This window comes from Biomphalaria glabrata, chromosome 12, assembly GCF_947242115.1.
Source record: "Biomphalaria glabrata chromosome 12, xgBioGlab47.1, whole genome shotgun sequence".
In the NCBI taxonomy this organism is placed as follows: Eukaryota; Metazoa; Mollusca; class Gastropoda; family Planorbidae; genus Biomphalaria; species Biomphalaria glabrata.
The window spans coordinates 35,581,590-35,605,763 of record NC_074722.1 but is presented as its reverse complement, the minus strand read 5'-3'; the positions used below and the strand labels follow the sequence as shown (position 1 = coordinate 35,605,763).

The following is a 24,174-nucleotide window of genomic DNA, read 5'->3' as shown; positions in this document are numbered from 1 at the left end:
GCTACTTCTACTGCAAGACATACGGATACTTTTACAAGACATAGCGGTACTATTACAAGACATACTATTAGTACTATTACTATTAAAAGACATTAGTACAAGACATACTGGTACTATTACAAGACATACCGGTACTATTACAAGACATACTGGTACTATTACAAGACATTAGTACAAGACATACTAATAATAATAAGGCTTGTATTTGAGTCCGAAAATGAATGAATAATGCAGTATTTTCCCTGGCTACGCAGCCCCAACTATAACCTACATATTTTGCCACATCCGGCGCAGACATAGATTTTTTTTCAATTTTTTTTTCGCCGTCTACGTCTGTCCTAGGCAGCGGATTTTCTCTAGGCCTCTAATGTTTATCCCGAGTTCTTAGCAAGTGACCTCCAGTTGTCTCGTACCGAAGCCGCAGGGGCGTGGGGGCTTTTGTACCGAGGTCGTTGTGCTGACCACATGCCAGCCTCGTTAGCCGTCGGCCATAGAAACAAGTAACATTTATATCGTCTGCCCTTTAGATTTTAGTACAAGACATATTAGTGCAAGACGTATTTATACAAGACGCTATCATAATATGATAATAAGTATAAGACAGTACCACATGTTATGACGTACTTTAAAAACAATTACTTGGACTAGAAATGTTTGGGGGGGGGGGTGTAAATAAAAAAAAAAGACGTGGGTGCTGTGGGAGAGGAGGGCTTAATCAATGAGATTATTTTTTTTGTGTACCTGAGGCACTCCCCTCAGTGTTTGGAAGGGGGAATTGCCGAATAAAAAAATAAAGCGTGTGTACATGCTCTCACTGATGGGGGTTCACGCGGTGAATTAACGGACAAAGGTGTGTGTACAAGCTCCCAGGGATGCAGGCCCGAGGCTCTCCTGGATAACTCATCACCGTGATGTCATTCCAAATATTTTTCTAAACCCGCCTTTCAAAAATAAAAATATATGAAGATGATTCGTTGCAACATATCTGAGAAATATGTTTTTGAGATTCAGATCTTGATAGTTGGCTCACAGATGCATCTTTGCTCCACCCCCCCCCCCTCCCCTCTCTTGTGTTGAACTCTGTGTCTCCTGGCTATCACTGGCCCTGATAAGAGATTTCTAGCAAGACACATCAAACCTCATATCTTTGCGCATGCTGACTGGTAGTAACAACTGGCTTTCTCGACCAATGGTTTCTGGGCATTAGAGTCAGACTGCTGATGTCAGTGTTAGGGAGATAGATGTATATGGTTTTTTGTCCTGATGTAAGGAGTTTCACAATTTTACTTTCGATTTCAGCACGTCCCTTAGTCTTCACCAACTCTCGTACAATCCTGCAGTTCTCGTACAATCCTGCAGCTCTCGTACAATCCTGCAGTTCTCGTACAATCCTGCAGTTCTCGTACAATCCTGCAGTTCTCGTACAATCCTGCAGCTCTCGTACAATCCTGCAGTTCTCGTACAATCCTGCAGCTCTCGTACAATCCTGCAGCTCGTACAATCCTGCAGTTCTCGTACAATCCTGCAGCTCTCGTACAATCCTGAGATTTTACAGCTAAAATAAACATCGGTTGTTGACTCTGCAAATGGTCAGTCGATGGTCTTTTTGTGTGGACTACAGAAGCCCTCAGGAGGCGCTGTGGCTGAGTGGTAAAGCGCTTGGCTTCCGAACCGGGGACCGGGGTTCGAATCCTGGTGAAGACTGGGATTTTTTAATTTCGGGATCTTCGGGCGCCTCTGAGTCCACCCGGCTCTAATGGGTACCTGACATTAGTTAGGGAAAAGTAAAGGCGGTTGGTCGTTGTGCTGGCCACATGACACCCTTGTTAACCGTAGGCCACAGAAACAGATGACCTTTACATCATCTGCGCTATAGACCACAAGGTCTGAAAGGGAAACTTTACTTTACTCTTTTACAGAAGCCCTGCGATTACTTTTTTTTTTTTTTGGCGCCATTCACTTAACTCCATAATAACTTCGTCAACCGTGCATCTCCCTCCACCCCCAATTAGTAAAATGACTTAATATGAGGTCAAATTGACATAGAGACTAAGCTGGTGTACATAATAACCCAACCTAAACGAAGCAGTGTAACTGAAAATAAAACCTAGCCTTCACAGAAATAAATACATAAAAGAAATATTCGGATTTTATTTTTAGTTCATTAAGATTCGAATGAATAAATGTGTATGTGTTTGTTTGTTTTTTTTATTCAAGTCTTTCCAATTCTATAGTTTTAATGATTCAAATAGCTCATTTCTTGTGGTTTTCTTAGTCTGGGTTTTTAGTTTGAATAGAGAGTTGAATATGACTTCAAATTCGAGCCCTGCGCGTGTGTACGTCAGTGTGCCCACGAGATCTTGTAACGTTGAAACTAGCTCCCAGATGTACAGCAGCACACAGCCAGGGGCCTACTGGAGTTTCTCACCGTGAACTCCACACTAGAGGAAGACTTCTTGCTAGGGAGCCACGGACGCGCTATCACCCACCGTTCAAAACATCTGTTATCTACTGCGGGCCTTTAAGGTCGCTGAAAGGTCGGCGCCGGGTGAAACAGACGGGAGGGTAGTCGCGTTTAAGATGAGTACTAGGTAATCGGGTCATGTTGGTTTGAAATTCCTTGAGTGATTCCCCTTCTGGTTAATATTTTCCTAAAGTAAGCTTGCTAAGGATTACTACGTATTGCTTGTCAGTACTTTTAATGCATTCAGAATTGTGTAGTACATTTTGTTTGACAGAAATTTTAGAATATATTTGAGTAGAATAGAACAAATATACACTGGCTGTTCATGGGTTCTTTGGGTAATTAATTCGGCTCTAAGATGCTGTCTTTAAAGTTGCTCTACCTCTATTCTGTGCTGCTAGAAGACAATTGACTCAGCTAGTCTTGTGTTTATATTACACTTTTGTCTTTCTATATCCTCATCGAGTTAAAATTGAAACCATTTTAAAGGAAATTTTTCGTGCTTTAAGGGTGCGCATCTCTGAACACTCCATTTCCCTCTCCTCCTGGTAGCTACGCCTTTTTTTCATGCCACAAGAAATTTATTACGATGCGTAACATTTGAGGCCTACAGCACTTGCTTGGACAGGAAATTGGTGCAGTTTTAAAGCATATCGATTTGGGTGAAAAAGGTGGGGGGGGGGTGCTACTTGTTTAAGAAGTGGTGATGAAACATGTCCGCTAGAAATGTTATTCCTATTTCTGTATTGGAAAACGTGCAGGTAACTTAAGGACTAAACGATAACGAATTCCGTGAAACCAATACTAGCGTCACAAGTACACTTTACAGAACGTTTCTGTGACCGTGGAATACTGTACTAGTGGTATGCCCGTCTTGTTTGGAAATGTTTTTATTCTTCATTGTTAGCCCAACCTCTTCCGCAATTACCTTCCTATCGGGACTCGTTTTCATTCTTCCTAAAGGTGAGATCGAAAGGAAACCATCTGAGCCTCAGTCTGGAATATGTCACGCTAACATAACACTGCTAGGATAGGGATCAACAGGGCCTTTTATCATAACAGTCTTCCAGACATCAAAAGACTTTCTCAAAAATGGGAGAGATAGAGAATGGTGATGTCTGGGCTTTAAAAGACAGAGTCCGAAAGCTAAAAGCCAGTTTGAAATGCCAGCTAATATCTAATTAAGATTTTAAGAAATGCATTTTAAAAAATACGTTTTTAAACCACTCCCTCAGGGGCACCGTTTTCTCGAGTAAACAAATCTATTAAAGCCTTAGTATAAAAGTGCTAGAGCTTGCTATCATGTTAATGTCCTGCGTGTCGGTAACTGGCAGTTGATCTAACCTGATGATAAGGTAGTGCTAACTACCTGAGAATCACCTGTACAATTTCAAAGGATATCAATGTCTGGCACTTGGTGAAGTCTCTTAGCGTTTCTTAGAATGTGGGGGCTCGACTGGGGGTGGGGACCGAAATCTTTTTTTTTTTTTTTAATAGTATCAAACAAATGTTGCATTTGCATTTAGTTTAAAAAAAAAAAACTCACGAGTATACAAAAGTAAAAACAATAGTATTACCAATGTTTTAGAAACATATTAAGCGATATCATTTAATCTTCTGAGTAGTACCTTTCATTTCGCTAGATATGCCTTCACCAGTGATTTAGTCTTGCTAAAGACAGGATGATCTAACAGCGATTCAGATGATTACAATACAAACTTGCTTGCTGCCCACATTTTCTCTCTCTTTGCTGTATCGCTGCATCACACCTGCTCACTTCCTACCTAGAAGAAATGGTGCAGACACCAGGAGAATGTATTTCTGAAGCTCCTAAAGCTGGACAACTCTTGGGGGGGGGGGGGGGGGTGCAGCGTTACTAGTTAAGAAATTGAGAAACAATGCTCTAAAAATAGTGTACTTTTTCTGGGAAGTATATCTTAGAGTTTAAATGTCAATTTCAGTATAAAACATCAAACATTTAAAGTGATTATGGCTTTAAATTTATGAATTGACACTGTATTAATGATGCCTACATTTGCTTTTATGGTGTGATTTGACTGTTGATACATGCGAACTGAGCATCCCCGTTATGTTTACAAGTAGACAGCGTGAGAACTCGTGACAATCTCCTCGGAAGTTTTCGGTAAACTGTTGACGTCTGCCCATTACCTCGTCCACTGTGTCTGCTTCTTTTTTGGCGGGCTGTTTGTTAGGGCGGCAGTGAAGGCTGTTATTTATGTTTTTTAACTTTCTTGCGTGCCAACACCACGTTAGAGCAAATACACACGTCTCACAACACATGCACACACACACCGCTTGTCTTGAGCAGAAGTGTAAGCTGTATGTCGCCGCCAATTAATTGTCATGCGATGGAATTGGATACGCGCGACCCTCTGCCACTGACCTCTTTGTTTTAGTGGAGGGTGGGGAATAGGGAAGCTGCAGTGACTGCCCCTCCCCCAAGCCTTTTCGCTGCGCCCCCTCCACTCATGGTCTTCTTCATATCTTGGACTTTTTCACATTCCTGTGCGTCCTGTTCATTCTTGTGTTACTTTGTGAGGGAGACCCAACAAGAAATGGGAGATTCTACTCACATCTAGATGTTATAGCGACAGGATGACACGATACTTTTCCTTTTCCTCATAGCCGGTAGTTGAGAGAAATCGGACTTTTGTTTGTCTGAAATTTGTTGTTTTTATGGTTTGTGGTTTATTGAATAACACATTGACCTGATCATTTTAATAAGAGTATTTCCCTTTGGATTACCTTTCTTCTGTTGTTCTACAATGTTAGCAGCGAATGAAGAGACGGTGAGTGACTCAGGTCCAAGATAGCAATGGATACATTTACGGTGTCTAGGACTAGATTCTAACTGACTTAACTAGACCTAGTTTTAAATATCCAGACCGATGTCATGTGTGTCATTATGCTGTAGATCTTGTCATGTTTTTTTAGTGTAGCTTTAACGATAATTTACTGGATTAAAATTAAAAAAAAATACATTTAAGTAATCGCATCACACAAATGTAGCTCTAGATCTAGTTTGGACTTATTGATTGAATGGTTTTATTGATTGAATGGACTTAGAGATTGACCATTCCTGAGCCCTATCCATGCAGTGGTGTACTAGGCGCATGCCTGTTTCTGTCTACTCACTGTATGTACATTGTCTCATACAAACTTGGACACGTACATGTGCATTATGTCACTTCAATGCAGTCTGCTACATTTCTGTTCTCGTCTTGCTGGCTACACGTTTGCTGGACACGGCTAGTGTCTGTGTGTTTGTGACCCACCGAAACACGGGATTCACACAACACTTCAAAAGTGTGTGTGTGTTGTTTTTCATTATCTCTCTCCCCCCCCCCCCCCACTTCAAAAGCAAGTAGATTTGGCGATGGAATAAAATCTGTCCGTACAGATTTGTATTCACAATCAGCATTGTTCCCATGCGCCTTCTCGTCATTCGTTGTTCATTGCTCAATTAGAATGGCTCAAGTAGGGGGACAGTTTTGACCAAAACAAAATGGCCATTCTTATTCGGCTTTTGTGATCCTGAGGCGCGGTGGCTGAGTGGTAAAGCTCTTGGCTTCTGAACCGAGGGGTTCCGGGCTCGAATCCTGTTGAAGACTGTGATTTTTAACTTCAGGGATCCTTAGAGCGCTTCTGAGTCCGCCCAGCTTTAATGGGTATCTGACATTAGTTGGTGATAAGTAAAGGCGGTTGGTAGTTGTGCTGGCAACTTGACACCCTCGTCAACCGTGCTCCACAGAAACAGATTACCTTTAGATCATCTGCCCTATAGATCGCAATGTCTGAAAGGGGAACTTTTTTTTTTTTTTTTTTGCATTGTCTACATTGGAGATTTGTCATTCACGCCAAACCGAACGTCGTAATGGCCAACTAAAGATATGCAATTATAGAAAAGCTTAAAACATATTTGATTCTGCATTGCATAAAATATGCACAGAAATGATGATGTAGCTATAGATACACCTAGCTTGTCAACACTTCCGTTAGTTTGTGTGTACCGGATACACCAAAAAGCTTGTTATTTCTTTAGGTTTTCCGCCATGTTTGAAACTCTCCACTAGTGGCTGAATGCTCGTTTCTTGAGTGTGATTTGGGTTCATGTTCAACTTCTTAAAGCTTTATGGCGAAACTCAATAACTTGGGGACACCACGTTAAATGCACGCTGACAGTGAGGCTAGATCCGTGACGTCGCTGTATCTTGGTGCCACAAGCTGGCCATCTAGGTCTTGGTAGGATTATATTTTAGATTTTTTGCAAGGGGTCTTTTGAGGTAATTTTGTTAACCTTTATGTACATATGAACTTTTGATATGACGTCGTAGAGATAAATTGACTCGAACTTGTTTCGGTGATAGTAGCTGGATAGTAAGTACGCTGCCAATGAGGCCACGTGATCTGTTGACTGCACTTTTACGTGAGTTCTTTACACACACCCACACACACACACTTACTCGGTACTTGTACTCGAGACTTTGATCTGTCCAGAGAAATAGGTTACAATAGCCAGTTTTTAGTTTTGCCCGGAAGTCAGCTCGAGTGCATGCTCAAGTCGTCTGGTGGCGCGAGATTTAATTAATGAAACAAAGCTACAGTTGTCCATGTGAGGAGGTGGTTAGGTTTGACCGTTAGAAGAACTGGTTTCGGTTGTAGTATGTCTTTAAGGAAGTGGTTACGTTGTAATGAAGGAAATGATTTGGTTATACTGCTTTTTTTAGCGGCCCCCGAAAGGGGAAAAGACGCTATTAGTTTTGTTTGGAATGTCTGTCCGTCCGTCCCGTTTAGATCTCGTAAACTAGAAAAGTGAAAATCCGACATCATAATAATACACCACTTCTACAACTATTCACTATTAATAGCAACAAACACGGGAGGCTCTTTAGTAGGGGAGATAGATATTTACCAAATTTGTAACACATAAATGCAAATGCTTCTAGATTATTTTTTTTTACAATTTTTTTTTTTTGCTTAATTAAGTAAGTTTTGTCATACTAAGTACTACATTTACTCACAAAAAAAAATGTTTGCTTGTTTTTTCAAGAGAAAAAATCTATTTAGTATGCATATAAGTTGGACATAATTTTAAACAACAATTAATAAGTAGTTTTTCATATTATCGCATGAACTGCAGCACGCTAGAAGCACTGCACACTTCACTTAATAATGAATTTTTTTTTTCTTTACGGAAATGTCAATTTCTCTTGAGGATTTGAATAAGAGATTGACCCTTTACAAAACAATTAGATCAATTAGATATTCATTATAAGTCATCAGTTAGGCGAGGACCGCTAGGGCACCACACAAGATCTGTCAACATTCTTTCTCCATTCTTCTCTGTCATTTGTCTTTGATAGAATTTCATTCTGATGTTCTTTCTGAAAATATTGAAACCTGCCTTTTTACCTGCCTGGTTGGACCACTTCGGGGGGCCGATTTTGAGTTTATGTTTCCACACAAACTGTCTTGGTAACCTTGTTTCTTAAAGCATTGGCTCGTTCTGCTTTCAGTTCTACTAATTGTGTTTAGTCTAATTTCTAATTAAAGTCTCTGAATAATCCCCCGCGCTTTTCGAACGATGAAAGGCATCTCATACACAGCCTGATTTTTCACGTAAAAAGAAGTCAATCTTTTTGTTTTGAAGTTTTTATTTGGTGGTGACACTGATCCTGTTGGAGACGTACCTGATCTGTCATTGAATTACCCCCCCCCCCCCTCCCCCAGCAGCCATCTTTAGAACGCATTCTCTTAGGATGTAGCCACCCCCGGGAGCTAGCAGTGAAACACGGTGTATACATATCGTAGCTTGGTGTTCTAAGCCTTGTGCTCTATTTAACTCTTTCCTTCCTGCCGGCAATTAAAATTAAAGCCGAGACTCCTGCTTTTGGGCTGTAGCTCCCAGCACGTGCTAAGTGCCACTGCTTGTAACACCACGTGCTAAGTGCCACGGGCTGAGAAAGTTGTTGTGTTATCCATTTACCTCTGACGTCTGCTAGCCCCCGTTTCTCTTCTCACGTTTGTGTGTGTGTGTGTTGATTCAAACTTTTAAAGTGGTTATGGACATGTCGGCTGATAATTAAGTTGTTGTTTTTTCTACAAAAGTTACATCAACTTTCTGTCTGTTTGTCTGTCTGGTACAAACTCCGTACACGTTATTTCTCCCACGCCCAATCTCGGCTCAAGTTGAAATTGTGCGCAATTATTTCTCTTACCTGACAAAAACAAGAATTAATAAATAAAAAAAAAGTTTGAAACTAACAATACATAACTATATGATCTTCTATTTTCAAAAGCATTCCCTGGCACAGTGGTTAGTGTATTGGCTTGAGGAGGGTTTAGCCCTCGAGTTCACATTCGGGTCGTTCACTTTTTTTTTTTAAAGCGATCCCCCCCCCCTTTTCTCCCCCACTCCTGTCCAACTGGTCCAGACAAGTGAGAGGATCCTAGCGTAGTGAGATAGGTATTAGCATGATATAGCGCTAAACAAAGACAATTGGTAAAAAAAATATTTCTAATCGCACAGATTGTTGTTGTTTTGTTAGGTGTTACAAGTCAAACTCATAAAGCGCTGGTTGTGTATGTGTGTGTGTGTGTGAGTGATTGCTGCTCGAACGTTTTCATCCATATTGTATTTTGTAAAGTAGTTACGCTGAGGTTGTCAATTGTAGTCAAATTGAATTTCCATTTGATTGGATAAATAACATTATCTTATCTTATCTTATTACAAATTGAATGACATGACTGACCCAAACTAGTTGATACAACTACACTTAATATAAGCCTTGCTGTTGTTTTTTTTAATGTTTTTGTTGTTGTTGTTGTTTTTCATTGCTAATGGAGTCTTTATTTGTTTCTCATATCCATCTATAGCTTGTCATTAGGGCCACATTATCGAACTCTTCAATATCACCCCCCACCTTCTTCACCGTTGTCTTTTTACCTGGTACCGATCCCCGTAGGATTGTTTTGTTTCTCAATGGCCTTTTGGTTTTCTAACTTATTATGTTTTTCAGCTTTGACAATGTTTTCAGTAAAACGAACTTACCAGTCTCTTTCATCATCAGACAATTATTTGGCAACACCTCTTTTGCTTAAATATTTTGTGTTGGTGGTTCATTATATATGAATATATTAGAAAGAGAGACAGGGGATACCATTATAAATGTGTAAGCTAGATGACTTTGGCCGCCCCCATTACTTATCGCCATGTTTGTCTATTTGCAGTTTGTCAACCCGGAGCAGTCCGGCTATGTGGGCTTCGCCAACTTGCCCAACCAAGTGCACAGGAAGTCGGTCAAAAAGGGATTTGAGTTTACCTTGATGGTCGTAGGTGAGGCACTCATTCATTTACAAAGTGCACCGACACGTGTGTCTTAGTGAGTACTGCCTAAACACTAAACACTCAAATATAACTTTGATGGGTAGCCTAAACACTCAAATATAGGCTAACTTTGATGGGTAGCCTAAACACTAAACACTCAAATGTAACTTTGATGGGTAGCCTAAACACTCAAATATAGGCTAACTTTGATGGGTAGCCTAAACACTAAACACTCAAATATAACTTTGATGGGTAGCCTAAACACTCAAATATAACTTTGATGGGTAGCCTAAACACTAAACACTCAAATATAACTTTGATGGGTAGCCTAAACACTCAAATATAACTTTGATGGGTAGCCTAAACACTAAACACTCAAATATAGGCTAACTTTGATGGGTAGCCTAAACACTCAAATATAGGCTAACTTTGATGGGTAGCCTAAACACTCAAATATAACTTTGATGGGTAGCCTAAACACTCAAATATAACTTTGATGGGTAGCCTAAACACTCAAATATAACTTTGATGGGTAGCCTAAACACTCAAATATAACTTTGATGGGTAGCCTAAACACTAAACACTCAAATATAACTTTGATGGGTAGCCTAAACACTAAACACTCAAATATAGGCTAACTTTGATGGGTAGCCTAAACACTCAAATATAACTTTGATGGGTAGCCTAAACACTCAAATATAGGCTAACTTTGATGGGTAGCCTAAACACTAAACACTCAAATATAACTTTGATGGGTAGCCTAAACACTCAAATATAACTTTGATGGGTAGCCTAAACACTAAACACTCAAATATAACTTTGATGGGTAGCCTAAACACTAAACACTCAAATATAACTTTGATGGATAGTCAGGTAAATCAGCACAACTCGTGGGTGTAAGAATGCCGGCAAAATTTTAATGTAAAACTATATATCAGAATAAAACACAAAAAAGATATTATGGACTGATTGTTATGGGGTGTGTTTGGGTGTGTGTGTTTCCATGGTGACGGTGGGAAGAGGTTAGTGATTGGCTGTGAATGATGCAAGAAGTAGCGGTCTTAAGTCAGGGGAGATGACTCCGGAACGTGAGACTGAGTGTTATTGTTTTGAGTTATATTTTGCTTAAAATACCATTTTATAGTATTACTAAATCTACTACATTCATTTCTTTTGCTCTCAACTTGGTTTTGTCTATATTATGATCAAAGTTGTATTTAATATTGTTCACAAGGAAGTGAGTCAAGCTATTTCAAGTTTTATTAGTTCAGATATATCATATAGTATGCCAATCGTTAACAACATTTGTCACCTTGTTGACTTAGACCAATGTACAATTTATAGAGTCCAGAGCTTTATTCAATCTTTATCTGGGTATTTCCTTTATTAGATCTTTATCTGGGTATTTCGTTTATTAGATCTTCATCTGGGTATTTCCTTTATTAGATCTTTATCTGGGTATTTCGTTTATTTAGATCTTTATCTGGGTATTTCATTTATTAGATCTTTATCTGGGTATTTCGTTTATTAGATATTTATCTGTGTATTTCGTTTATTAGATATTTATCTGTGTATTTCGTTTGATGATATTTCTTACTCTGACTGCTCACTATTTCGTTCTGTAGGTGAGTCAGGTCTGGGCAAGTCTACACTAGTCAACAGTTTGTTTCTCACAGACTTGTATCCAGAGAGACACATTCCATCAGCTTCAGGTAAGGAAGTAACTGTGGACTCCCTTGTCCTAATTACACCTCCCTCTTTCTCTCTCTCTCTTTCTCTCCCTCTCTCTCTCTCTCCATCTGACGTATACACACACAAATTAACTTTTATAAACAAGGTTTAGCATAATTGAAACAATATAGACATTCTTGCCTAATTTTGCCTAATGTAAAACACATTAACACACACACATATTCTCTGACACTTATAAAATATTTAATAACAGTGAAACAAACAAAAAAAGCTTTTTTAATTTTAGTTGTATAAACTAATTCCAGACATAACGAGAGAGTCACTCAGTTTTTCTATTGTCGATGTCCCCTGTCTAATAATACTTAGGATTATATTCGCATCCCGAAAGTCAATTCTTTACGGGCGACTCGCGCAAGAAAAACTGTTCGCCCCCCAGTCCGTTACGTGGATGCATTTTAACGGGACTCAAAATTGTGACTATTGGTACTGACTATTGGGAAAACATAGCCCTAAAGACCGCACTACGAGGAGAGAGATGGTGACCAAGAAAGCTATGGACAGCGAAAAAGCAATTGCCTCCAGTTCTGGAAGAAAAGTGTGTTATATGTGGGCCAGAGTGTTACATGAAAAAGTGTTCTACGAAACGAACCATTGTCGTTTGGACAGTATGGAGGTCAAATTAGGTCATGCCACCCTGACCTGTACCACGATATTGTTTTGATTGGAATCAAGTTTTGTTTTTAACATGTTACAAAGCCTATGTGATAAACAGCCTCTGATTACAAAAGAACCATTTATGACGATACAAAATGCATTCCAACCCGTTCAGTTGTTTGATTCAGGACCTAACCTTGAACCTGGGTACAGTGTTAACATGACCTGACTTTGCTAATACGCCACACTTGGTAGTTTTATGGTAGATCTGCCATACATTCTTAGTGTTCAGAGTCACTTCTGGTTTTTAAATTGCCACTTTCTCCAATACGTGTGAAAACGAAACAAACAATCGGATCACTTTCACTACACATATTGTTTTTTTTTTAGTGGGGGAGTCAAAACATTCAAGAGATTTGATGGTACATCTAGAGATATGATGGTACATCTAGAGATATGATGGTACATCTAGAGATTTGATAGTACATCTAGAGATTTGATAGTACATCTAGAGATATGATGGTACATCTAGAGATATGATGGTACATCTAGAGATTTACATCTAGAGATTTGATAGTACATCAAGAGATTTGATGGTACATCAAGAGATTTGATAGTACATCTAGAGATTTGATGGTACATCTAGAGGTTTGATGGTACATCTAGAGATTTCATAGTACATCTAGAGATTTGATGGTACATCTAGAGATTTGATGGTACATCTAGAGATTTGATAGTACATCTAGAGATTTGATAGTACATCAAGAGATTTGATAGTACATCTAGAGATTTGATAGTACTTCAAGGGATTTGATAGTACTTCAAGGGATTTGATAGTACATGTCTCAAGTGCTCCCCCCACTGTACATGTGAAGTGGACAAACTGTCTGTGCATGTTAATCTGGTTGTCACTAGTGCACTTAGGTCGGATAATCAGAAATACTGGGCTACCTTCAGAACATAAAACACAAGGGACTGTACTCTAGTACTCTTTATAATTAGCGACAAATACCCGAATACATAATAAAATACGGTACAATACAGTGAGGTCTGTTGACCTTTAACCTACAACCTTTCTGTTCATGTTGTGTAGTATTGTTGACCTTTGATATAGCAACCTTTCTGCTCATGTTGTGTAGTATTTCTCATCCTTAATAACAAGCTACTCTATGGCCCCTGTCTTCACTTAAGCAACTGAGCCTTCCCCCCCCCCCCGGGAGGGGTCAACACAACCCTGCATACTTTTATCAGCTGAGGCCGAGGTGGGTTGGTCAACAAAGCCCTGCATACTGTGGCTGTTATCACTCAACCTTCACACACAAACTGACACGCGCGCGCACACACAAAACTCGTTATGCTTTTGAGGACACCAATCAATTGTTCGCCTCTGATGGTCACTCAACATCCGATCGATGACCGGAAGGGTTCCCTCCTGTGTGGTCATTCATTGATTCATCAGCCTGTCGTCTTACACTGGCCTTGACTCGGCATGGAGCCTTGATACAGTACTAGAAGGTGGCTTTCCTTTTTTAAATAAACAAGTTGTCTTTCGTAATTCTTTCCTTTGGTCAGTCAATCTAGATCTAGTTGTGGAAACATGTACAGCAGCTGTAGCTTGGGGAGACAGGCGCCCTCCTTTCTGTCGTAATTCTTTCCTTTGGTCAGTCAATCTAGATCTAGTTGTGGAAACACGTATAGCAGCTGTAGCTTGGGGAGACAGGCGCCCTCCTTTCTGTCGTAATTCTTTCCTTTGGTCAGTCAATCTAGATCTAGTTGTGGAAACACGTATAGCAGCTGTAGCTTGGGGAGACAGGCGCCCTCCTTTGCATCGGAAGATGATGTTAAAAGCTGTGCCTACAAGAGAGGCGTGCATCTGTTCAGCAGCATGGACTTGTTGATGGCAGAAAAAGAAAATTGACAGCGACAACAAAAGCATTGCTTTTTTTTAAAATTATTATTATTATCGAAAATAATTTTGGAAATTAATTTGCAAAACTGTGATCAGAAATGCAATTGAAACAAAGAAGTATAATTCGAAATAGAAACTGACAGTCAAAGACACAGAATACAGTAGAAATAGTCACAAAGACCTAAAACTGAATGACTTTTCTTCTTTGACGCTATTATTATGCTGTGTCATTTTAGTTTTTTATTATTAATATACTCCCCCCCCCCTTTTTTTTTTCCTTTGTGTTTACATTTACTGCATGAAATCTTTTCTGTGTGTCATTGCCTTCTATGTGTGTGTGTTTGTGTGTTTTCCAGAGAAAATTGATCAGACAGTGAAGATTGATGCCTCCACAGTGGAGATAGAAGAAAGGGGAGTGAAGCTGAGGCTGACTGTAGTGGATACCCCTGGCTTCGGGGATTCCCTCAACTCCACAGACTGGTAAGTACTGGAACCTGAGTACCATGGAGGTGTTATCCCTCTTGGAAGGTTGTCGTTCTTTGTGTTTGATGGCCTTGTGTTCCCAGTTTAAAAAGCTAATGTTTTTTTTTTTATGTGTGTGCGTGTGAGTCTGAGGGTTTTGTTACCTGGCTCTGGCCTTGTTTCTCTCAAGGTGTACTGTATACAGTACATGTCATGTTGAGTTATCTGCCTCTTCAGTCTACTTGGGTTTTGTGTGGCTCCCTAGTTGTTCCCCCCCTCCATCAGTTAAATGTCTGTCCCTCACCTATGTGATTGTAATGCCTCTCTCTCTCTCTCTCTCTCTCACACTCTAAACCATCTTCTTTCTCTTAATCCTTTCCTCCTATAGCATGGCGTCCAATCAGATATTCTAGTCTAGCATTGTCTCCCTTAGTGCACTGCTGAAAAAAAAATGCTAGACCTCGGGGATACTCAGCCAGACTCTCAACACCAGGAGAGTCTTCTTCATGTCTGTATTCATTTGAAGAAAACTTTATAGACATAGTATGGCATGGGGCACAACTCCTGATCGACAATGGAAATATACAAATAAATAAAGTAGGCTAGATGAGATTATAATTATCTCTTTCTTTGGCCAGAGGTTAACCACCAGGCTGCCATGTGGCCAGCACAACGACCAACCGCCTTGACTTTCCCCAACTAAAGTCAGGCACCCATTAGAGCTGGGTGGACTCGGGGGTCGACCTAAAAATCCTGAAGGATTACGGGCACGGCATGGCCTAAATTGTGCCGATGTGCCAAAACTCAAAATCCCAGTCTTCACCAAGATTTGAACCCGGGACGTTCGGAATCCAAGCGCTTAACCACTCATCCACCCCGTCCCCTACAATATAAATAAAAAATATAATAAGTAATCCAGAACCTGTACAAGGTATGGGTACTTCAACAACAACATTGGGGACTGGTTTAAAACCAAAGTGAGACAAGGCTGCCTACTTTCACCAACTCGTTTCAACATCTTTTTGAAAGATAATGGAAGATGCTCTGGAAGGCTATGAAGGTACTGTAAGCATTGGAGGAAGAAGAATTACTAACATGAGCTTCGCTTCGCAGATGACATAGATGGCCTAGCAGGGACAGAAGAACTAGCTGAATTGGTGATGCGCATAGACAAGACTCCGCAGCATATGGCATGCAAATAAATGCCGAAAAAGTCAAATCAATGACACAATAGCCAACAGGGCTTTAAAAGAGGCATCATTAATGGGGGTTTGAAGTTGACAAGTGACTGTAGTTTTAATTACCTCGGAGCCGTCGTCACACAGGGGAGGGAACCAAACCCGAACTACTGCCCGGGATTGCACAGTCCACAGCAGCATTGGCAAAACTCAACACAATATGGAAAGACAAAGGCACAGTCCTCGGCACCAGAATCAGACTGATGCGCTCCCTGGTCATGGCCACACTTTTACATGCTTGCGAGTCTTGCGCGCTGACTGCAGAACTAGAGAGGAGGGTCCTAGCAATGGAATTGTGATGCTACAGAAAAATCCTAGGTATCAACTACAAAGACCCATCACAAACAGAGAATAGAAACAAGGTTGTTAGAGCGATTGGACCCCACGATGACCCGCTGTAAAAAAAAAAAAAACGCAAAATAAAACTCTATGGCCATATTAAAAGCAAAAACATTCCTTCAGGGAACAGCACCTGGAAAAAGAAGAAGAGGCCGACAGCGAAAGCGATGGGAAGACAACATAAAGAAAGAGATTTTCTTCAAGACAAAAGACAGAGAGGAATGGAAAGACGGGGTACAAATCTTGTGTGGTGCCCCAAGTGCTGCCCTCTGCAGTTCTCTGTATTTCTTTCTCTCCATCAATCTCTCCTACTTTCAGTAAAGAAAAAAATTTTTTTTTTCTTTTTTTCTCTTCTTTGAGTTGATCCAAAGGGAAGCTACTCTCAATATTTTTCTGAACTAAAGGATAGGCACTTTCACAGCAGAACATGAGCTGTCCAGAGAGATGCCATCCTGCGCTACCCCTCTCCCCTTTGGGTGGTGAGATCTCAACTGTAGAAAGAAAAACTATTTAAAAACAAAAAAAAAAAAAAAATTTTATTTCTAGCTGGAACAAAATTGGAGGAACAGTTCAAGTGACTAACTTCAAACGTTGTTCCCGATGGAGAGAGAGAGAGCAGGGCAAGGCAGTAAAAGAAGAATGAAGAGAAAGAGAGTGGTATGGGAAACGCAAGAAAACAATAAAATGAAGGGGTGGGCAGGTTTGGACGTTATTAGATCTGTGTGTGTGAGAGAGAATACATGGTGATCAGATCTCAATGCTGTTTTGTGAATGAGATCAAACCGAATCCTAGTTCTCTATAGTTGCCTGGGTGTGTCACCCGCACAGTGCTGGGGAGAGCTACAATGACAAGTCAAACAACTTGTTGGCCATCTACTTTCTAGGCCTAACTGTTTCCCCTGCTGGACATCCCTTACGATATTCAACTCTTGACTTTTACATAGCGACGGTAATGTGTACTTGGATTTAATGTCGCCGTGTGCCTAGGCTATATCGGTTGCCACGGCAACAGCTGGCGGGGGCCCGTCGCCGCTTTATTTCCAGATACATACGTCATCATTTTTAATGTAATTTTTTTTTTTTGATATCTCAAAAACTTTTTTTTAGTGTAGATTTCTTTTTTTTAGGGGCAAAAATGGGAGGTCAAGGTCGAAGGAAGCGCACGCCAGCGCATCCCCCCCCCCACACACACACAAACCCTTGAAATCTAAATTTCAGCAAATGTTTACATGTTATTAGATAGGGGGCACATCTGGAGATTCTTCAAGCCTGTCATGTCATGTGTAGGCGGCCTGCAGTTTGCTCTTTGGAGTGCTGCCTATGTGCCTGCCGCTATTTTTTAGTAATAGACCATAGAATGGAAGAACTATTATCACAAGTAGTTATTACATGTTGCAAAATTCTGTTGAGTTCGTTCTAGCTGCTGTTCTTCTACTAGATAATGGCCACTCCATACAGACCTTTTGTTGTTGTCATGTTATTTTATCAACCTTTTTAGTTTCTTAAATTCAAATTTTTTTTTCTCTGTCTCTTCCTTCTCTATTTCTCCCTCTCTTTTTTTTCTCTTCATCTCCTCACATTTCTCTAGTTCTCCTAGTATCTCTCTCTATTAATCTTCATGTCAAGCGCCTTACCTCTCTCTCTCTCTCTCTCTCTCTCTCTTCTTAACTTATAAGAATAGGGCCATTACGCTGATTCATTATTTTATTTTCCAGCCAGGGTTTAACATGTTGGTGTCCCCCCCCCACTAGCACTAGCATTAGCTCTAGCCTTAGCCTTAATTTTAGCCCCAACCCCCCCAGCCTTGCTCACCCCCAGGTCTAGATGAAACAATCATTTGTCTGTAGTCTGTGTGTTTGTATTTTGTTCTTGAAGAAAGTGAATATATAAAACAACACAACAGGTGATTCACATTCAACCTTGGGACTTGGTTACCTGTAGGCATGACATCAAGGTGTAAATCATAGGATTGAATCAGTACCACTGCTAGGTAGAGTGCCACCTAGTTAGCTTAGCTAGAGTACCACACTTACCTTAGAATTATAGGGAGAAGTGCCAGTGGGTTTTGTTGTGTTAGATCTAATGTACACAACAGATCTCTGTTAGACCACCAGATGTAATGCTGGCTACATTATACAACCAGTCAGATGTAATATTGGCTTCATTGTTACACAACCATGCAGGTGTAATGTTGGCTACACTGTTACACAACCATGCAGGTGTAATGTTGACTTCACTGTTACACAACCATGCAGATATAATGTTGGCTACACTGTTACACAACCATGCAGGTGTAATGTTGGCTACACTGTTACACAACCATGCAGGTGTAATGTTGACTTCACTGTTACACAACCATGCAGATATAATGTTGGCTACACTGTTACTCAACCAGTCAGATGTAATGTTGGCTACACTGTTACTCAACCAGTCAGATGTAATATTGGCTACACTGTTACTCAACCAGTCAGATGTAATGTTGGCTACACTGTTACTCAACCAGTCAGATGTAATGTTGGCTACACTGTTACTCAACCAGTCAGATGTAATGTTGGCTACACTGTTACACAACCATGCAGATATAATATTGGCTACACTTTTACACAACCATGCAGGTATAATGTTGGCTACACTGTTACACAACCATGCAGGTATAATGTTGGCTACACTGTTACACAACCATGCAGATATAATGTTGGCTACACTGTTACACAACCATGCAGATATAATGTTGGCTACACTTTTACACAACCATGCAGATATAATGTTGGCTACACTTTTACACAACCATGCAGATATAATGTTGGCTTCACTGTTACACAACCATGCAGATATAATGTTGGCTACACTTTTACACAACCAGTCAGATGTAATGTTGGCTACACTGTTACTCAACCATGCAGATATAATGTTGGCTTCACTTTTACACAACCATGCAGGTGTAATGTTGGCTACACTTTTACACAACCATGCAGATATAATGTTGGCTACACTGTTACACAACCATGCAGATATAATGTTGGCTTCACTGTTACACAACCATGCAGATATAATGTTGGCTACACTTTTACACAACCAGTCAGATGTAATGTTGGCTACACTGTTACTCAACCATACAGATATAATGTTGGCTACACTTTTACACAACCAGTCAGGTGTAATGTTGGCTACACTTTTACACAACCATGCAGATATAATGTTGGCTACACTTTTACACAACCATGCAGGTGTAATATTGGCTACACTGTTACACAACCATGCAGATATAATGTTGGCTACACTTTTACACAACCATGCAGGTGTAATATTGGCTACACTGTTACACAACCAGTCAGATGTAATGTTGGCTACACTGTTACACAACCATGCAGGTGTAATATTGGCTACACTGTTACACAACCAGTCAGATGTAATGTTGGCTACACTGTTACACAACCATGCAGGTGTAATATTGGCTACACTGTTACACAACCATGCAGGTGTAATGTTGGCTACACTGTTACACAACCATGCAGGTGTAATGTTGACTACACTGTTACACAACCATGCAGGTGTAATGTTGGCTACACTGTTACACAACCATGCAGGTGTAATGTTGGCTACACTGTTACACAACCATGCAGGTGTAATGTTGGCTTCACTTTTACACAACCATGCAGGTGTAATATTGGCTACACTGTTACACAACCAGTCAGATGTAATGTTGGCTTCACTTTTACACAACCATGCAGGTGTAATGTTGGCTACACTGTTACACAACCAGTCAGATATAATGTTGGCTACACTGTTACACAACCATGCAGATGTAATGTTGGCTTCACTTTTACACAACCATGCAGGTGTAATATTGGCTACACTGTTACACAACCAGTCAGATATAATGTTGGCTACACTGTTACACAACCATGCAGATGTAATATTGGCTACACTGTTACACAACCAGTCAGATGTAATGTTGGCTACACTGTTACACAACCATGCAGGTGTAATATTGGCTACACTGTTACACAACCATGCAGATGTAATGTTGGCTACACTGTTACACAACCATGCAGGTGTAATATTGGCTACACTTTTACACAACCATGCAGATATAATGTTGGCTACACTGTTAGACAACCATGCAGATGTAATGTTGGCTACACTTTTACACAACCATACAGATGTAATGTTGGCTACACTTTTACACAACCATGCAGATGTATTGTAAAGCCACAAACTGTGATCTCTTTTAGATGCCTTGTAGAGCCTCAGGTCTGTGATATTTGGCCAGCAGCATCTGTTGAAAACTAGTTTAAGCAGTTCACTAATGAAGCTAAATTTATAAACACTTCATTAGTGTCAGCTAGACACACACACACACCCTGACTGGATCTCATTACACACAGTTTACACAACACAAATGTCTGATGTTTCCCATGTGAATGGTTTCCCTTGTCTTAAAAGAGAAAAGAACAAAGAGATGTGTGATGTGTTGATCAGCAGCTTAGGAAAACTAGACTCACAAGACTCACTAATGGCTGCTGGGATTAGTTTCAATCAGTTAACTCTTTCTCTCCGTAATTATTTAACAAATTCTGTTGGAATCAACGTTGATATCGGTCTGTTAGGAGAGAAAGAGTTAAGATGGCTAGACTAATTATTTAGAGACAGTTGGTGAACATGTAACACTTCCTTTAAAACTTTGACCAAGCTTACAATGACATGAAGATCCTTTCCTGATTGTTCAACACCCACTAGTCTCCACTGTAGAGCAGAAGTATTGTAAGGCAGCTCGTCTACATGACTTGTGTTCCTCAACATTGTTCATTGTCTTAGACCATTCTTTGTTTGTAGAGCTGTTTGTAGTCTTTCTTGTGATGTCTCAATGTAAAAGGTTAGGATTACAGTGCTACAGTCCCAAGTGTTTTTGTTTTTGTTTTTGTTTTTCTCTCTTTGTGTACAGCTTCAAGCCCATCATCCAGTACATCGATGACCAATTTGAACGCTACCTGAACGATGAGAGCGGGCTGAACAGACGGCACATCATAGACAACAGAGTCCATTGTTGCTTTTATTTTGTGAACCCTTCCAGTCACGGGTGAGTCTTGAATGGATGGCAAGCCAACCTTGCTGAGCCTGACCTTTAACCTCTTTTACTTTGTTACTTACAGTAAATTACTTTATGTGGTGGCCCATATTTCAATGGTGTAGCTAGGATGAAGGGGGGGGGGATTTAAAAATCCCGTTGGGCCCCCACTTGAGAGGGCCCTTAATGAGTGTTTGAAATTGTTTTTGTTTTACATTAAATATTACACAAAATGCAAGGGTCCCCAAAGAGGTCAAGCCCCGCAGCCCACAGATGATGGCTAATCCCTAGCTGCACCACTGACATATTTGCTCACTTTTCTGCACCTCAAAAAATAATATAATAAAAATAGGATAATTTAGTTGGTAAATACAAAGTTAACAAATCAAGGACAGATAATGTTGTGGCATAAACTAGCTTGAACCTTCATTTAGAGTAGCTGTTCTTAGTTTTTTTGTCCTCCTCTTTGCTAGAGCTCCTGGAATCTATCAAGAAAAGTAGGCCATCTATTAATCCAAGAAAATTACCAAGTTATATACTTAGAATAGAAAGAAATGTAGTGTTAGGTTTGTTTGCAATGGGCGCTTTCTACAAGCACAACTCTCATTGGGTGCTGGTCTTTCCGATAGTGCTTAAGATTTTGTTCTATGAGATAAAAACTGTTAGCACTGTATAGAACAAATAGACTAAGGAATGTTCAATGTACTAGGCAGACTGGTTCAGTTTTATGGTGTCTATAAACATTCAAGTAGAGGCAGACATTGATGCCAGGAGTGCTTGTTATTGGCTTTGGTATTTATAGCTACAATTATCTCCAAGTGGTTCCAGGTGAGGAACAGCTCTCATTAGGAGAACCGAAAAAAAAAAATCTTTATTTTTTAGGAATGTTTCAAATGAGATAGGTGTTAAATAGGATTTGAACCAATACCCTGGGGGAACATCCTGTTATGTTTTAAACATATCTTTGCACTCAACAACTTTCAAAGAAAATATGTTTTAAAAGTTGAAAATAAATGTTTCTTTCTCCAGTCCAGTGTTTCCTAAACGTTTTCCTTCACAAAACACTTTGCACATTCAGAGTATTTAGCAGAACACTTTGCTTATTTTTTTTAGAGATAGAGAGATTAAATCAGGTTGTGGCCTGCTAGTTATTTATTCCAGTAGTTTGCGGAACACCTGTTTCAGGCCCCTAGTGTTCCGGGGAACGCAGTTTGAGAAACGCTGCTCCAGTCCATCCCTCCTTTTATCTCCAACCATTCCTGTTTGTACTGGGGAATATCAAACTATATAATCACCAACTGAATGACAACAAACTTTCTTACTACCCTCCAGGCTCAAGCCTCTGGACATTGCCTTTATGAAAGCTGTCCATCACAAGGTCAACATAGTCCCTGTCCTGGCCAAGGCAGACACGCTCACACAGCTGGAAGTAACCACACTGAAGAGAAAGGTGAGTAAAAAAATATTTTTTTATGGTACTGTATAGTTTGTCTCTTCAGCGTGATCAAGTGTTAGACATCCCTCAATGGGATCAGCTCTAAAACAGAATATTTGACATTTTTATTGGGGGAAGTGGTTGTACAAGGGGTATTACTCTTTCTATATGACATGACAGCATGTTGTTTTGTTAGTCAGTAGCATGTGAGCTGATTCAGTCACATTGATATTGTCACTAAGGAGTCTTCATATTTATTGAAATTGCACAGTAAGCAAAACCTGGTCTGATTTATTATTGTGCAACCACTAGGGGCCCAACAAGAGTCCACCAAGAAACATTTATTCACTAATTAGAAATGTTGGTATATGTTTGACTCCTTTTAAATGACCTGTTTCTAGTATTCAAAAATAGTCATAATTCAAAACATGTATATCTACATTTAGAAAAACCTAGGGGCAGGACATGGCCTAAATTGTGCCAAAAAAAAAATATATATATCAAATGAAAAACCTAGCAAAGAATTCAGGTGTCAACTGTGTTAGTACAGCTTTGGTTGTAACATTATTTTTAGCTTTTGTGGACAGTTCGGTCAAGACAAATTTAATATAACTTCCTTTTTGTGTGTGTGTGTGTAGTTAATTTACTTCCTATATCATATGAAACACTGTGTGTTGATGTTCTGGTTTAAACTTGTGTTCCTATTAAAGTGGACCTCTCAAATGTTGTTTGAATCAAGGACTACACACAGCCACACATTAGAACCATTCAACTTGCCATCAATAGCCTTGATGACATCCTGAAGTGGATTGTCACAAGCTAAAAAATTATGTCCAAAATAAAATTAATATTTTTTTTTATAATCCTAAAAATAAGTTTCAGTTTTGTTTTGTCAGTTTACTCTTTGTATTTTCCACCATAAGAAAGTCTTGCTGCTGTGTCACCATTGTGTCTAGCAATGGGGGCTTGGTGACTGGGCAGTAAATCTCTGGCTTCCCAACCAAGGGCTCCTGGGTTCAAGTCTCGGTGCGGACTGGGGTTTTAAGCTTTGGGATTTTTTTAGGACATCCTGAGGTCCACCCAACTCTAATGGGTACTAATGGCCATAGAAACAGATGACCTTTACATTATCTGCCCTATAGATTGTAAGATGTGAAAGGGGAACTTTACTTTTTACTTTATGTGTTCATTTTACCATCACAAAAGAGATACAAGACACAGATGGCAAAGACAAACAGACACAAACACTCTTTTGTTCCCCTGGCAATCAAATCATTAAATAAGAACAATCTGATATAAACCTTGTCACATGTAAATTATGAGTGAGTCTGGTGTGAAAATTGTAAGACAAATTTCCATACGGACAGTAAAGATTATTATTATTATTTATTCTCGGAACTAGTCAAAAATCATCTGAGTTTAGACCTAGAGTACCTTATTCTGATGATTGCAATCATTTCCTCTTGTTTAAAAGTCCTAGCCCCTGGATTTCTCTATGACTGGTTGGTCTTCTGATGTTTGTTTTTAGCTGAAGTTCTTTCCCCTGTGACCTTATGATACTCATG

General features: G+C 39.8%; 1 protein-coding gene across 11 annotated transcripts in view; it reads left to right on the top strand.

Annotated features, from left to right (window-relative positions):
• Nucleotides 1-24,174, top strand: part of LOC106064038 (septin-2-like) — an 86,846-nt gene that overhangs the window by 53,223 nt on the left and 9,449 nt on the right. For 9 of the 11 annotated variants that reach the window (XM_056005953.1, XM_056005958.1, XM_056005952.1 and 6 more), the window contains 5 exons: nt 9,716-9,821; nt 11,438-11,524; nt 14,424-14,547; nt 21,052-21,186; nt 22,507-22,624. In XM_056005953.1, the coding sequence (XP_055861928.1) occupies nt 9,716-9,821; nt 11,438-11,524; nt 14,424-14,547; nt 21,052-21,186; nt 22,507-22,624 (570 nt within the window). Of the gene's footprint in view, nt 1-3,162; nt 3,226-5,054; nt 5,275-9,715; nt 9,822-11,437; nt 11,525-14,423; nt 14,548-21,051; nt 21,187-22,506; nt 22,625-24,174 lie in introns of those variants that run through there. The other 2 variants (XM_056005956.1, XM_056005957.1) reach the window with 2 other exon arrangements.